Raw genomic sequence first — 17,762 nt, 5'->3', positions numbered from 1 at the left:
ATGTGGAAATAATAGGCCATTTTGTGATGATGACCTAACCCCCATGGATAACTAGGGTCTACTATATTTATATACATCATCCAGTCCTACGTTGCCCTGGGCTGGGCAAGTTGGTCCTGACATTTAAGACGAGAGTGACCAGCCTCACTCATCTCTGAGTGGCATTACGTGAGCAATAAGCCCCAACCACCCCTTTGATATAACCTGCACTGGCTGAATCTGATTGGAATGCCTTAATTACGCACTAAACCACCAGGTGCCATAATTTGGTTATATGGTTACCACCCAGTGTAGTAAATGTTTCCTGATGTAAAGCAAACCATTTGGCTTGTCACTCAGAGTCACTCATAGACAGAAAGCAGGGGAAAGAATGAAGGAATGACAGAGAGAAGAGGGAGTGTAAAGTAACCCACAGGCAGAAGGATGAAGAAAGAATGAAGGAAAGAAGACAAAGGAAGACATAAGAGGAAGGAAGGATGAGAGGAAAGGGCAGACACCCAGAGAAGCACTACATCGAGTGAGTGGATAGTGAAAGCCCCTCCCTGTAAAACCATTAACTCTAAGCCCTTGGCCACCCCGTTTGGGATACATGGCGTCTGGCAATGAATGAATATATATATATATATATATATATATATATAAGTAATCCCTCCAATATCCAGACGCCCATTTTCCGGACATCCCCAATAACCGGACATTTTCGTCCTGGGATCCAATATTCCCAAAATGGGCCAAAAAATGCAAAAAATTAGGGAAAAATCCGACTTTTTCCCATCCTTAATTTGAAGTGGCGCGTGCAGCGCTCGCAAGCTGTATTTTGGTGCATTGTTCCGCCGACGTCCGCTAGAGCACCCCTGACTCCTCCCCACTTACCACCCGTCTCTTGTTGTGTGTGCATGCTCATCGTCATGGCCGCCCACGTGCTTGCTTTTGTGGTGGTGCCTTACCTGCTGCAGGCTCTTCTGCTGCTCTCATGCCTCTCCTTCGTGTGTGTGATTATGGCCCCACCGCCTGAGAAGAGGAAGAGAGTGGTTTTGACTCTGGAGAAGAAGAGAGAAATATCAGACAAGGTGGACACGGGATGGTCTACCTCACGCATCCTTCTTGAATTAAGCCTGGCCCGATCTACTTTGTTTGATATCAGAAGATCCCGCGACAAACTCACGCAGTACATGGCTGACTTCTCGTCAAAAAGCAAATGCAACGTGGAGAGGAAGATGAGTTTACTCCCAAGTATGCTGAAGTCGACTGCTCCATGTTGATTTGGTATCGACAGCAACATGCTGCTGGTGTGCTGGTGCATGGCACAGAGCTGAAGGCTGCTGCTGAGAAGTTCGCAAGGCTTCACGACGCCCTAGACTTCAAGGCATCCGAGGGTTGTTGGCTCTTCGCGTTCAAGTTATGACATGGCCTTACCAACCGTAAGTCTCTAGGCGAAGCTTTGGACTCCAATGAGGATGGAGTTGACGAGTTTCGGCACAAGGCGAAGCGCTTGATCAACAGGGAGGGCCTAACTCTCGGTCAAGTCTACAACGCTGACGAAATTGGCTTATTCCATCGCTCTTTGCCTACGAACACTCTAGCCGAGGAGACAGAGAAGCGTGTACCTGGCCACAAGCTCTCCAAGCAATGGATATCTGCTTTGTGTTGTGCCAATGCTAACGGCATGCACCGGCTCAAGCCCATTATTGTTGGCCGTGCAAAGAAGCCTCGGTGTCTTCGTAGGGTGATGGATGTCCTTCCTGTCATCTGGTACCATTCCTTGAAGCCATGGTTCACAGCTCAGATCTTCAAAGTCTGGTTCCACCGCCATTTCGTCAAGGAGGTCATCCATTATCAGACGGAGAAACTAGGAATCCCACACGACCAGGTAAAGGCCTTCCTTCTCCTCGACAATGCACCTGCCCACCCGTGCAACGAGGAGTTGGTGGCTGAGAATGGGCGCATTAGGTGCATGTTTCTGCCACCTAATACTACTGCTCTCATCCAACCAATGGACCAAGGAGCGATCTTGGCAACAAAGAGGCTGTACCAAAGGAAGTTCCTGGACGAGGTGATGGTTGTTCACGAGGACGAGGACGAGTGCAGGGAGGGACGGGACACGTAAGGCCAGCAGACTTTGGAAAACCTTCGCCGCTACAACATCAAGTCTGCCATCTACAACTCGGCCAATGCATGGAAGGAAGTCCCTGTCAAGACTCTTGAAAATGGTTGGTCTCGTCTGCTTCTTGGAACGAATGTGGAGCATGATTTCCAAGGTTTTGACGTGGATGACTTCCATGCACGTCTACTTGCGCATGAGGACGATGTTGATGTGGATGAAGTGCGTGAGTGGTTGGATGACAACGAGGGCGATCCTGGGTATCAGACCATGTCTGATATCAAGATCGCATCTTCAGTTGCAGGTGTCAGTACCCAGCTTGAAGATTCCGACAAGGATGGCGACGATGATGCGGACTCCTCTCAGCGTGACACTACTCCAACCATCCCCAAGCTGAGCGCACTCCGGGAACACCTAAAGTTAGTTCTGGACTACCTGGAGCAACCGGACTACGACAGGGAGATGGGGCCCTTGGGACTTGTGAAGGAAGTGCGCGCTTTCAGCCAGCGCATCATTAATCATCAAAATCATCGTTCCTTGTGTCAATCAACCACTGACAGCTTTTTCAGGCCCATGATCCCCGCTGTGCTCAGCCCTGACTCCACTCCATTGCCCCCCCAAGACAGGCCCTCATCCTCTGAGCCACAGCCCAGCACATCAGGCACAGTGGAGTCACCACTCGACATGAGTTTGTGCCTCTCTTCAGTGTTGTCTGCAGTGGGTACTCCATCACCACGACCCAACGACACACCCCTAGGTCACCTGTAACAGCTACTCTCAGACTCTGACAGTGATTAAACGCCTAGAACGTCTCCACCAGACGACACGGGAATTTACAGTGTTGTGCAATGAAAAAAAAACAGTGCATAGTGTTAAGAAATTAGAATTCTGAGTGAAAAGACAAAGATTTAATAGACTTTCAATGTAACGTAAATTAACTAGAGTGTGTTATGTTTAGAAAATGGTTTTATGAGTGGAAAGAGTTTAAGTGCAGAGTGCAACACTTATTTCATTATGGTACAATGGAGCACAAGTAAGACAAGTGTGCGCAGTGTTAAAAGAATGGAATTCTGAGTGCAAATGACTAAGTTCAGTGCAAGACTTCATGTACAGTGTACTGCAAGTGCTTCAGGAACTCCTTCTTACTGTCAGAGTCTGAGAGGAGGCAGGTTATTCATCGAGATTGCCAGGGACTTGCTGTAAGTACCCAGAATGTTTCATATTGTACTGTATTTTCCATACTGTACTTACCTCTAACACCCCATTTCACTCTTTTATGTCCCTTATTGGTGTGAATAGGGTCTTAAGTGCTATGCATGTGCAGTAGGGAGGTGTTTTTCTGAGTTAGGCTAGGTTAGGGTCCATAACTACCAGTCCAGGAGCCAGGGACTTGTTGTAAGTACCCAGAATGTTTAATATTGTATAAACTCACCTCCAAAACCTCATTTTATGGTTCTTTTGCATTTATTTCAGTCTTTTATGTCCCTTATTGGTGTGATTTGGGTCTTAAATAGGTGCTATGCATGCCCAGAAGGAGTTGTATAGGTGTTTTTCTGAGTTAGGGTCCATAAGTACAAGTCCAGAAGGCTGGGGCCCACTATCCGGACAGGACCACTTTCCAGACATGCCTTTGGCTCTATTAAATTGGATAGTGGAGGGATTATTGTATCTGGATAAGTAGATTTGTTTTAATACTGTTTCAAAGCCTCGTGGAAGATGGGAGGTGCCCATTATCCACTCACTCAATGTAGGGATGCCTTATGGTCTCTACACTCAAGTGACATGCCAAATGGTTTCCTGTACCCAGGAAACAATTTACTTCACTGGGTGGTAACCATATAATTGGGATGTTTGGACGGGTTAAGTGTCCTAAAATCATTTAATCATGGCAAATGTTCCGGAGAGCCTTGAAGGGCCCAATACCTGCCCAGGGCCCCAACTAAATGGGCAGATTCGCACAGCCATGTGGAATATGAGAGCTGTGAATGAGGGAAGCAAGAGGGTGGAAGTAGTGAATGTGTTCGAGTGCGAGACATGCTGTGATGGCACTGTGTGAAACAAAGATAAATGGATGTGAAGTGGAAGAGTGGGAGGGTGCAAAGTGTTAAAGGTTGGGCATGAAAGGGCGAGGGAGTTGCTTTGCTGATGAATGAGGTGTGGCAGACTGGAATGTGAGATTACAAATGTGTCTGCTAGAGACATACAGTATGTATTTCAAGTTCGACAAGGTGAAAGTGGGAGTAATTGTAGCATATGCACCATGTGATGACAAGAGTGAAAGACAGGTTTTGAGATGAGCTGGATGAAGCAGTAGGAGAAATGTCCAGGAGCTATAAAGTGATCATATGAATGGAAGAGTAGGCACTGGTCCTAAGGATGACATGATGGTTTGTAATGGAGTACCACAAGAAAATGATAACAGGAAGCAACTGAAGGATATGTGTCAGGAAAGGAGGTTGTGCATGTGTAACTCGTATTTCAAACACACTGACCCACATAAATATACGTGGTATAGAGGGAATGGGGATTTTGTTGAAAGATGTCTGATTGATTACGTGCTCGTAGAAAGGTCGATGCTGGGAATGGTTGCGGATACAAGGGCCGCAAAAGCACGATCTGGAGGTCTGTCAGATCATATGATTGTAAAATGCATGATCAAGCTGAGAGGAGTGAGGTGGACCAGGAGAGAGAGGAGCAGTCAGAGAGAAAGACTGAATGTCGAGAAGCTGTGGATCAAAGAAATGGTAGATGAATAAAGGACCAAAGTAGGGGAGGAGTTAGAATCAGTGAATCAATATGAAATGGATCTGGACAGCCTGTGGAATGCATTTGGGGACTGCTTAGTCAGGAATGCTAAAGCAGTGTGTGGCGTGGCAAGAGTAGCAACAAAGAAGAATGGTGTGGCATGGTGGGATGAAGAGGTTAAGAGAGCAGTGGAGGAGAAGAGGGAGAGGTGGCTGGAGTGGTTACAGGACAGGGGTTTAATTGAAATAAGAACTGAATATGCTGAGAGCATGAAGCATGTAAAGAGACAAGCTAGGAGGAAAAAGGAGGTAAATGATGATCTAGGAAGAAAAATGAATGCAAATTACTCTGAAAATAGGAAGTTATTTTGGAAAGAGGTGCAGAAATGTAGAAGTGACAGTGGAAAGAAATGTGAAAGTGTGATGGATGCAAGTGGTAGATTATTAACCAATGGGGATAAAGTAAGAACCAGATGGAAAGAATATTTTGAAAGCCTTATGAATGGGAATAAAGAGAACAGAGCCACTGAAAACATGACTGGGTTTGGGGGTGTGCAGAGAAGGAATGCAGTGCCATAAAACATGACACTCGCACAGGTAAAGAACACTGCGAAATGGTTAAAAAATGGGAAAGCGCCTAGGGATGATGATGTGTATGCAGAGATGATTAAGTGTAATGGAGAGAGAGGAATGATGTGCTTGTTGGAGATATGTAAGAAGATGTGGATGAGTGAAATTGTGCCTGCAGAGTGCAAAAAGGTTGTGATTGTACCCCTGTACAAAGATAAAGGTGAGTGAAGTAAGTGCAAGAACTATCGTGGCATAAGTTTCTTGAGCGTGGTAGGGAGGGTATATGGAAGAATTATTAAACAGAAAGTAAGAGAGATATCAGAAGTCCTAGTGAGTGATGAACAGGGTGGCTTTAGGAGTGGCTGAGGATGTGTGGATCAAATATTTGCAGTAAGACAGATAGTGGAGACGACTTGTGAGGAGGACAATAAGATGTTTATGGCATTCACGGATCTGGAAAAAGCATACGACAAAGAAGACAGAGATGGATTGTGGAAGGTTTTATGCATGTATGGTGTAGACAGTAAGCTGCTAGGAGCCATCAAGAGTTTTCATGATGGTAATGAGGAATGTGTAAGGATAAACGGGCAGCTGAGTGAATGGTTCACAATCAGTGCAGGCATGCCACAAGGTTGTGTGATGTCTCCATGGTTGTTCAATATATATATATATATATGGATGGGGTGATGAGAGAAGTACTTACACAAGTAATGGAGAATGGGATGGCACTGGTAATGAATGGTGATGGATGGAATATCTCAAATTTGTTGTATGCTGATGATGCAGTATTACAGGTACTTGCAAATACTGCACAAGAACTTGGTAGATTAATGCAGAGTTTTGCTGATGTCTGTGAGTGTCATGCCTTGAGAGTAAATGCAGAAAAAAGTAAAGTGATGGTTATTTAGAGGGAGGGTGACTCCTAGTGCGATGTTACAGTCACTTAAACATTAATCAGTATGTTTCTTGAGAAACTTACCTGTGATTCCTTATAGTTGTTTTGAAGTAAGAAATGAGTGTTTTTTGTATTCTTTACCCCTAAAAATATGTGGATAAATTATTTGGTTTAAGCTTCCCATCTCCTGAAAATTATATTCAGTTTAGAACAGGTTTTTCAAACTGGAGGGATCATGCATTGCATTAATAAATCCCTCCAATAAGACATAGCATTAATAATCTCCTCCAATACAACATGTTTTTCCTACATTACACAAAACTGTCTGGCAACAGCAAGAACTTGGCTTCGATCGCTTAACCCACCTCATAGGCCTAACCCTCTACACATATATTTTCTGGTACAGTACCTTTTTTATCGATGTTCGTCATACAGATAAATGATCAATTAGTACAAACTGACTGGCATTCTAGCAAGTGTAATATGCAAAACAAATTGCTAAAGAAGAAGTGATATTAATTTTCCTCAGTCAACTTTAATACAGGCCTGAAAACTGCAGACCTGGATCTAGCATGGATTGTGTATCATTCAGGGGGATGCCTGTAAAAATAGACAGTCCTATATTACCCCAGCCTGAGCTGCAGGGGCCCAAGCTTGGCCTAGCATAATCCAGTTAATTTAAAGCAGATGACAGGCCTACTTCTTGATGTCATTACTGTATATGATTGAAAAAGCTTCAGTTACTTCATGGAGGCTGAACCTGAGCAAGGTCTACGCTCCTAATAAGGAATTCTAACAACAAGACTACAAGGCAATGTTAAGGTGTTATGTTTATTATACTGTCAACCACCATGGAAGTGGTGCTATGAAACACTGTAAGTCACCTAAGACCCTGCATTAAAAACTAGAGACCTGGACATAAATTTGATCATTAAGTGTCTTACTCTAAAGGAAGATTATGACCTGTAAAAAATATTACCTGTATTCTGGTGACCTCACAAAGCAACACCTCAGAAAACCACAAAAGTCACCTAAAACACAGTCTAGAAACTGGAAATCTGGATATCAGCATGATTGTTTCATGTTTTTATTTCAGACAAAGGATGTGATCTGGAAGAAACTGATTGATGTACCTGTACTCTAGCAGTCTTAAAAACTGAAACTTAATAGTCTTCTATCCCACCTTCAAAGACTCTTATGCCATCCAGAATATAGCCTTAAAATCTAGCAACAAGGATGTATATTTGATAGCTGCAGGTCTTATTGCACAGAAAAATTTCAGCCTGGAAAAAACTAATAATTACCTGTATTCTAGCAGCCTTAGACAATGAAGCCTCAGGGAGAACAAAGGCCGGCTCAACTGTTTGCTGACTGGCCGTGGAAGGCGGTGTGGGGCGAGGAGGTTGAACTAGTGGAGCACAAGAAGTATCCATTTTAATTACAGTAGGTTCATGTTAAAGAACTCTGATCATCTCTAAAAATTATATATACCCAAAAAATAAATCCTTTTAAATCAGGAATGTTTTCCATTGTATTTTCAAGCTAAAACATACAAGGTAGGATATGTTGGAGTTTTTCTAGGTGCATATGAGGTCTGTTCAGGAAGTATCTAACCTTAGGCTAAAAAAAAAAATAAATAGTTAACCTGTCGAGCTATGGTCGTACCATTCTAAAGTGGCGGTTTGGGTGGGGCACGAACCTCTGTACAGTGTTGCCACGTTTTCCATACTCGCGATGCCTCTCTCTCTCTCTCTCTCTCTCTCTCTCTCTCCTGGGGGGATGTGCATCACCCTAGGGAATTTTGTTTCTTTTATGTCTTATAAACTTGTGCTTTCATTTCTTTATTTTATTTTTTATTATATTATTATTTTACATATGGCGCCAGATGACCTCGGTGTTACGGCGCCTTTTCATTCAATCATTCTCGCCCTCCTTCCTTCCCTCCCTTCATCTTTCCCTCAGCCTGACAATGCACTCAACACTGCCCCTTGCCTGCCTTCTCTCTCTCTCTCTCTCTCTCTCTCCTTGGGGAGATGTGCGTACCCTTGGGAATTTTGTTTCTTTTATGAGTGACTTATAAACGTGTGCTTTCATTTCTTTATTTTGTTTTTATTATATCTAATTATGTTTAAAAATATTATTGTTTTACATATGGCGCCAGATGACCTCGTTGTTGTGGCGCCATGATTTGTTTTCATTCAATCACTCTCTCCCTCCTTCCTTCCCTCCCTTCCTCCATCTCTCACTAAGCTACACTCAACACTGCCCCTGGTCTGCCTTCCCCCCCCTCTCTCTCTCTCTCTCTCTCTCTCTCGTCTGTGGTATTTTAAGATACATTTTGGTTATTTTCTTTTACGTCATAATGTACATATTGTAAATTTGACTTTATTTCCACAGCACCCAGGAGGTTAAAGTCTTGGCGCGTTTTTTTTAAGAAGTTTCCCCAAACAGGCCAATTCCTCTATCCCTCACAGATGACCAGGTCGGGCTGGGTGTGTGTGAGTGTTGCCGCTCACGAGGGTTTAATGTATATATTTTTTTTACTAAGAAACTGGCATATTTTTGCTTATAATCCTACATATTATCTTATAATCATAATTGTGACATTATTACCAACCCCAGAAATACGGTAACAGCCAATAAAAGTGACTACTTTTTTTTAGGCACCACCGTAAAATAATTATGCCACGTTTCTGTATTGCCGTATAAATATTTTACGCATAATCGGTTTACTGTTCTTTCATATATTATAATACACTCGTTACCATTATATTCTTGTGTGTTTATCTTACTGTGATGCCTATTACATAATTATATCTGAGCCGTTCACTTAGCGGGTATGGAACACGTGGCACCACTGTACAGAGGTTCGTGCCCCACCCAAACCGCCACTTAAGATTGGTACCACCATAGGACACTAATCCCCCTCAAAGTAGGCCCCTTGTGACCTGACACAAATAGCCCAGCATTCTTTCCACTGCCAGAAACATTTTTCAAGGTTGGTTTTCGGTATCTCTCGCAGGTGCTACATTGCATTCCTCGTAATCTCTTCACTAGGATGAACGTTGCTAAAGAAATGTTGGAGTTTTCAAATTGCAATCCAGACTTTCTGAAGACTGTTATCACTGGAGATCAGACTTGGGTGTACGAGTATATACCTGTTACCAAAGCACAGCCATTCCCAGGGAAGCATCCAGGATTGGTCGGGGGAGGGGGGACAGGTCCACAGCAAGGTGCAATGCACTTGCATGTTGATTGCTTTTTTCGAGTACCGTGGTGTTGTGCATAACGAATACACACCAGAAGGTAAGACTGTCAAAAAACATTACTGCCTCAACATTATCCGTTATCTTCATGACGCAGTCCAGCGGAAGAAATCAGACCTTTGAAATGTGGAAAATTAGATGCTGCACCATACCAATGTCCCTGCCCATTCTTCTCAACTGATTCAGGAATTTTTGGCCAAGCACAACATCCCACAGGTCTGGCAGGCTCCCTACTCACCAGACATGGCTCCATACAACTTTTTGCTATTCTCAGGACTCAGAACTCCACTAAACGGTTCCAGATTGGTGATGAGAGAAGTCACGACAAATGAGACGAAGCATCTGCAGGAGATACCGAAAACAAACTTTGAAAAATGTTTCTGGCAGTGGAAAGAACACTGGGCTATATGTATCAAGTCAGAAGGGGCCTATTTTGCAGAGGATTACTGTCCTACCTCAACATGTCTGCTATCTAATTTTTTAGAGCTTAAGATCAGGTAGTTTCTGAACAGACCTTGTAAGCACTCCCCCCCCCCCCAAAAGCAGCACTACATCAAGTGAGTGCTCACCATCCACTCATTTGATGTAGTGCTGCTCTTAGGTGACTGCCTGTCCCATCTTCCTTCCTCTTATGTCATTTTCTCCTTCATTCTTTCCTTTCCCTTTTGCCTATAGGTGACTCTACACTGAGTGATAGGCCAAATGGTTTCTATACACAAGGAAACCACTACCATGCTGGGTGGTAACCATATTACCAAATTATGACATCTGGTGGTTTAGTGGGTAATTAAGGTGCTCCAACTGGATTGAGCCTCTGTTGGTTCATATCCAAGGGATGGTTGTAGTTTAGTGCTCACGTAATGCCACTCAGGGATGGGTGAGGCTGGCCACTTCGATCTTAAATGTCAGACCCAACCTGCCTAGCCACAGGCTCCTAAGCACTTTATGGGGCAACCCAACCTGCCTGGCCACAGGCTCCTAAGCACTTTATGGGGCAACACAGGTTTAGATGATGATGATGATAAAGGTATTTGTGCAGTTCTATTTTTGCATGATGATCCATTTTACACGGTATCCTAACAAACTAACCCTTTCTTAACTTGGGCATTACCTGGAACTGTAACTGGAGCACCTGGTTCTGGCTGGGCACGCGGAACTGACTGTTGACCAGCACTTCGGTCGTACAAAGGCGGACGACCTCGTTTCCGCTTAATAACTGGCTGTGGTGGTGGTTCCTCAGGTTTTCGCTTGACTGGAACTGTGCTGGAAGTTTCAGGAAGCTTCTCGGTGTCTGACCTGGGGAAAATAATTGGGTGAAGTGGGATGATGAGGAGGATGACTGATACTACTACTACTACTGTACTACTACTACTACTACTACTACTATTACTACTATTACTACTACTACTACTACTACTAATAATAATAATAATAATGTAATAATAAGAGTGCACTTAAGTACTTGTGTAGTGTGATGTGTAAGGATGGAAGCTTAGAGGATGACATGCTTGACAGGGTTAAGCAGGGAAGGAAGGCTGCTAGTTCTTGGAGAGCAATGATAAGAAACAGAGAAGCGAGTATGGAAGTAAAAAAGTTGCCACATGATTACAGGTGAGCAATGTTTACTCTCAGTTAGGTTTGGAAATGAGAGGCCCAACACGACCATCACGCTAATCAAATGCTAATAAATCTACTCGTATGTGAAGTAGAGTTGAAATTCTTCTTGCATGAAACACACTAATTCAATATATTTTGTTATCAACTAAAAACTCGCCCCTCAAGGCGTAGGAACCCCTTGGAATCTTGAGCTTTCCGTGTGTGTGTGTGTGTGTGTGTGTGTGTGTGCGCGAGCGCGCGTGCGTGCATGCATGCGTGTCAGAGAGAGAGTGAGTCTCATTCCAGCAAATTTTTCACTGTTCTGCTACCATCATGAAGAAATAAAACACCAGTGCAAAACTGTGATAACATGATGCTCACTCGCTTGTCATGAATTCACAAAGCATATTTTACTGGTACTGTAGTATAGTACTGTATTATGATACCAACCCTAACGTACGGAAGTGAAGCTTGGATCTCATTGGAAGGACACAAGTCAAGAGTGAAAGCAGTGGAAATGAGTAATCTGAGAGGAGTATGTGGAGTTATATGAAGAGACAAACTGACAAATGAGGCAGTGAAGGAGTGCTGTGGTGCGCAAGTGAATGTTCTAGAAAGCATTAAGAGAAATACACTGAGGTGGTCTGACTTTGTGGAGAGGAAGGAGGGTGGGAGACTAACAAGGAGAGTGTATGTAAGTTAGACGGAGCGGTGGAGGAAGAAGGGGAGACGAAGGATGAGGTGGAGAGAAGGAGAGGAGAGGTACTGTATATGACGGGGGTGTGAGCTGAGGGGAGGGCAATGAAATGGCAGGGGACAGGGTGGTGATTTGTTTGTGGCCACCCATTAGGGGATTAAGGTGTCTGGCTACAGACCGAGAGATCAACAGATAGACAGACTGAAAGACAGACAGGCTACTAGTACTACTACTACTATAAATACTATCACTAACAATACTGCTTTTGCTACTACTGTAATTATAGTAGTACTGTAGTAATAATAATAATTGTATTATTCATAACAGCTCCAACATGCCTGCATGCATTAGCCTTGGTCACCTAATGGCGGCTCTCCATGCTGCTCCATCTCTGGCTGCCTACCTATTCAGTATTGTTTCATTTTGATTCATTTCGTTTATAAAGGCTTCAGCATGCTTGCATGCGTCGGCCTTGGTCATCTAATGGCAGCTCTCCATCCGGCTTGATCTTTGGCAGCCTCTCTATTCAGTCCCTTATCCCTGACATCACACTAAATGACCACGTCCCAGGCATTTCTCATTTTTTCTCTCGCAACCCTAACCCTAATGTTAACACTCCTCACTTTCTGCACCCAACTGCCATCCCCGATCCTTTCCACATGCCCATACCATCTCAATCTACCTCTCCTCCTCACAACATCGATACACTCCAGCCCCAGCCTACCTCTTAACACTTGCACCATAAACCTTGTTTCCCCAGGCCTCGCATTCAAGGACACACTGCATGTCCACTTAGTCACTGTCATTTCTGTACCTTTGAGCATGGAAATGTCCTCTTCCTTAATGCCCTAGTCTCACTATCATACAGAATTACACTCCCAATACATGCTGCATACAAATATCCCTTAGCATGGAGGGAGAGCCCTCTTAATGTCAGGTGAGGCAACAGTTCCCTGAACTTCTTCCACCCACTCCTCACTCTACTTCCTTTTCCCACGTACGAAGTGGTGAGGCAGGGTACAGACAGGAAAAAATAATAAAGAAAAAGAAAAATTGAAATTAAAATGAAAGTTAATAATGATGATAAAAAAGTAATAATAATAATAATAATAATAATAATAAATCATTATTATTATTACAGCACTTCTCACCTTCCAAATCTTGCAGGTAGACCAGGGGCGGCCCCGTTGAATTCTGCGGGAAGTGGAGGCTGGGCGGATGTCTTAGAATTTGGAGAATGGTTGAATGTGGCCACAGGGGGTGGCTGACGGGAGGATGAGTTAGAGATGTTCGGTTCCACAACTTGATCCACTCGCTCCACTACAATGCGACTCCGTTCTTGCTGACTTGATGAGAAGCTCGCCTCATATGATTTGTTAGGAGTTTCTACCCTGTAGTGGGAAAGTGTTTGAGATACTCTGAGATGGTTTGGCCACATGAAGAGAATGGAGAATGAAAGACTAGGATTGTGCATGTGAGTGAGCTAGAGGGGGACAGGGCAGGGGAGACGGGTAGTGTAACCTGGGGAGGTGGTGGCCTGATGGCAGATGACAGGGTGACATGGATGCACTTTGTTTGTGGCCACCCCTTCCAGGATTAAGGCATTTGGCTTAAGACCACAGATATATAGTAGGATGAATCAAATAAAAATTGGTGTCTGAAAGAATGTAAGTTCGATCCCAGTCTGGGTCAGAGAACATCCACAAGACCCAACAATATATCACCAAACCCCTTCACCAATACCATCACACAAATTCTCAATGAGACAACCCTAGCACGTATTCAATAAGGACTGGGTATTAGTGCTGAAGTAGAAGAGAGAATGTGAGATTGACCGGACTCTTTACTTTAACGTGCCACATCTTTATATTGAATGATGAGCTGCAAAAATATTTTAACTCGTTAACTGCTCATGGCGGTTTTTTGGAGGTGTCTGTGGTGCACAGACATAGGGGTAAAAATGAAATTTCCCAAAGGCCAAATTTTGTGTTAGGAATTGAGAGAACATATGCCACAGTATATAGTAACGAAATATTAGCTCAATATTTACCTTGGTAAAGCCATGGAGGAACATTGAAGTGTTTGATTCCCTATCGGAATGTATGGTTTTCGTTTTCTTTTTCTTTTTTGGTTTTGGTTTTGAAGGCTCAAACATGCTTGCATGGATTGGCCTTGGTCACCATGGAACTATAATCGAAATTCACCTGCGCAGCCAGGGCTGTATTGAGCAGTCGCACTCGGAACAGCCCAGGCTGTGTAGAGCAGTTAACGAGTTAAAACAAGAATATGGTGCTATGGCAAGGATGAGAGTCTATTGTTTTTTTTTTTCCCTGCCACTGACCTACATGACACAAACTATGAAAGGACAAAAATATGGGCCAAATTATGACAAAGAACTTTCAGACAATGACAAAGAACTTTAAGACATTAGATCGGATATTTATCCTTCAGTCTTTCATGGAAAAGTTTCTAGAGAAGGGAAAGAGGTTGTATGAGGCCTTCATGGATTTGGAGAAAACATACAACAGAATGGATAGACAAGGAATGTGGAAAATATTAAGAATTTATGGAGTAAACAGGAACTTGTTGAATGCTGTGAAGAGTATGTTGAGGATGCTAAAACTGCAGTGCGTGTGGATAGTGAACTGAGCAAATTGTTTTACCTGAATGTTGGATTGAAACAGGGATGTGTCATGTCTCCATGGTTGTTCAATCTGTATATGGATGGGGTTAGGGAAGAGGTACAAGGTAGAGCAGTGGATGTTGGAGTGGCCCTAATGAAAGAGGGTGGCATTTGGAAACTTCCTGTACTCTTGTTTGCAAATGATACTGTATTGTTAAGTGAAGTGGAAGAGGAATTGCAAGATTTGGTGAATCAGTTTGGGAGAGTGTATAAGAAATGGAATCTAAAAGTGAATGTAGGGAAGAGTAAAGTTATGGTTTTCGAAAGACTCTCTGTCTCTCTCTCTCTCTGTCTCTCTCTGCATATAGAAATTGCATTTTTTGTAGATTTATTTCTATAAAAAGTCTATACGGTTTTATGAATTATTAGAATTTGAGGAAAAGTCTCCTGACTGACTGTCTCTCTCTCTCTCTAACATTATTTTTTATTATGACTGTGATTTTCTCCTTAAAGTATGATGTTTTATTTGGGGTTTATAATTTTGATTTATTTTCCTCACCACCTCTGAGGTTGAGGAAAAGCCTCCTGACTGTCTTGTTGCGCTCCTATTCAATTTCCACCACATTCCCTCCCTCCGTCTTGCCTTTTCTCCCTTATCTCCAGCCCCTCCAACCTCCCTCCCTCGCTGTCCGCCTATCCCCCTTATCTCCATTCCCTTTCCCTCCTCTCTCTCTCTCTCTCTCTCTCTTACAGTCTGTCTGTCAACATTATGTTTTTCTTATGAATGTGATACTTTCCTTAAGTATGATGTTTTATTTGTTCTCTATAATTTCGGCTTTTTTTCCACACCACCTTCGAGGTAAAAGTCAAGGTGCGTTTTTTTTTTATAGAGGTTTTCCCCAGGAGGCCTAATCAATAGCTTTGGGGGGAACAATTATAGGTCCTCTGTTTGCCTTCTCTTCTAAAAAATACTTATTTATGTTGTAAATAAGTTCTTTTTCTCTACTGTGGAGCACACGAGAGCAAGTAGCAGGAGTAAGAGCATCCATCTCAGGTGGCGGCCAGAGTGGAAATGACCTGCATTAACACGGTCACTCTAGCCTTACAAGCGTGGCAACGTTGGAAAGCAATGTTGCCAAGTGTTGTGGTATTTATAAAAAGTCATTGTTATTAGAAAAAAAAAAAAAAAAAAAAGACATTTATAATACTATATAGCCTTATTAGAGAATTAAATATATATATACTGTAAATAAACTTCATTTAAAAGTAGTAAATAGCTGACATGAGACAGAGACGTGTACACGTTTGGCAGAGAGGCTGCCTAGGAAATTCCCAAGAGGAACAATGCCTACCTGTAAATGCGCTTCATAAAATAGACAGACCATAGTTATACTGAAGCCATCATGTGACAGAGTCAGTCTTCATCACTAAGAACTAACTCTCATCATCATCATCACCATCCCAACATCTTTCTGCACCTAAAGTGGCGCGGTCATCATCTCCAATGCTGTCCCTTCTAGGAACCCTCAAACAAGGAATGGCTATAAGAGAAACATCTCCAGACATGACAAAAGGAGAACTGAGCAACAGCATGCCCATTAATCACTATGTTATTATCTGACACAGGCTGCGTTTTACCACGAGCGAGTACTTGGGAGGCAGGCCTCAGCGCTCAAAGCCACACATTGGGGGAGACCCCCCCCTCCCGTCACCGCACTATTCCTATTGCACTCGATAGTTCATAAACAATTAATTCAAATATTGTAATTCTTTTCACGGTAATCCTGAATAAATGTACTTGCTTAAGGTGTTGTTAAAAAGATCAGCCAAATGTAAATTATGCCGAACATTCTTTTTTTACTTCAGTTTTTTTTTCAGCTTTTTTCTCATAGAAATATCATTTCTGTGGTAAATGTTACTGAGAAAAAGTTATAGGGAATTTATTTGGCTACATTTTGGTGTATAATGAATTACTGTAGGTCAATTAGGGCCAATTTTACAGAACGCAAAAGGAAATTATCTTACCCTAGAGCAAGGCTCGTAGCACACTGACGAGCAATGGAGCGATGCCGGGTGTGGAGTGGGTTAAGTGCAGCAGAGGGATACATGGGGACATGAGTAGTGTTTTGTTCTCATCCAGAAATAATTCCATTACCAAAAAAACGGGGCCATTTCGTTAAACGCAACCAGCATCGAATGGTAACAAGTGGTTGAAATGTGCACAGATGCAGCCTGCGTCAAATGGTAACGAGTGGATGAAATATGCACTGCACCCATAAACACCAAAGGGTTAAAATGGGCCACACACTCACTCATCATTTAACCCCTGCAAAGCTGATTCTCTGTAAGGTAGTTTACCTCCCATGAGTCACTGTTTTATCTATCTATCTATCTATTGCCAGATGCCTCAATCACATTTGGGGTGGCCACAAACAAATCCCCTCCACGTCATCCTGTCCCCCACCATTTCACTGCCCTGCTCCCAACTCACACCCCCCTCTCATATCTCTCTCCACCCCATCCCTCCATCTCATTGTCGGCCTCCCCCTCCCTCTTCCCCCCTCCACCTCATTCACATACACTCTCTTCGTCAGTCTGTTTTATGTCCAATATAAATTGTACCTGAATAGGGAGGTGGCCAGAAATCGAGCAGCATGAAGAGAGACCATTAGTTGACCAAGGTCAATGTATGCAAGCATACTGATTTCTTTACAAACAAAACAAAATGATATGAGGCTTGCAACCTGACCAAAGCAGACCTTCATTGTGCCTCACATGATGTCTGCAGCTCAGCAAGGGTAAGGCCAACTGTACAGAATCCTGGCACCACCTCACAGGTATAACCTTCCATTTTCATGCACATCCTAATACATATTAAGTGAAGTTAATAATAATAATACTGGGTAATAAAAAAAAAAATATATATAAATAATATTAATGATAATCATCATCATCATCATCATCATCATCATCCGGACCTCCTTGCCCACCTTAGGGCAGGGTGAGGAGTAGCAATGTCCATACAGCCCAAATTTGCTCAATCCAATGGGCCACGCCTCCATTCACTCATCATTCAAGCCCCCCAAATCCTGACTCCATTGGATACACCAAAAACATTCACTATGTTCTGTAGCTTCACATAAAAATATCCGATAAAGTCAATCCGGACACTGCCACATTAAGAAGGGGTGACAAATCCCTGATCATGCATTTCTCCTCACAACATTCATCCAGCCATCTTGATCTCTTGTCAGCTCCTAGCCTCACTGA

The 17,762-nt window shown here is 43.1% G+C and overlaps 1 protein-coding gene across 1 annotated transcript in view; it reads right to left on the bottom strand.

The window, feature by feature from the left end:
- The window catches only part of Hira (histone cell cycle regulator-like protein), a 100,868-nt gene that overhangs the window by 26,197 nt on the left and 56,909 nt on the right, over positions 1–17,762 (bottom strand). The window contains exons 12-15 of the mRNA XM_080268009.1: positions 13,021–13,260; positions 10,970–10,983; positions 10,688–10,867; positions 7,615–7,718 (exon numbers count right to left, since the gene is read on the bottom strand). Of these exons, the coding sequence (XP_080124135.1) occupies positions 7,615–7,718; positions 10,688–10,867; positions 10,970–10,983; positions 13,021–13,260 (538 nt within the window). The remainder of the gene's footprint in view (positions 1–7,614; positions 7,719–10,687; positions 10,868–10,969; positions 10,984–13,020; positions 13,261–17,762) is intronic.

The sequence above is a fragment of the Coenobita brevimanus genome, chromosome 26 (genome assembly GCF_032717465.1).
Source record: "Coenobita brevimanus isolate Jiangsu-jjx chromosome 26, ASM3271746v2, whole genome shotgun sequence".
NCBI lineage: Eukaryota > Metazoa > Arthropoda > Malacostraca > Decapoda > Coenobitidae > Coenobita > Coenobita brevimanus.
This window is presented reverse-complemented; position numbering and strand designations above follow the sequence as displayed.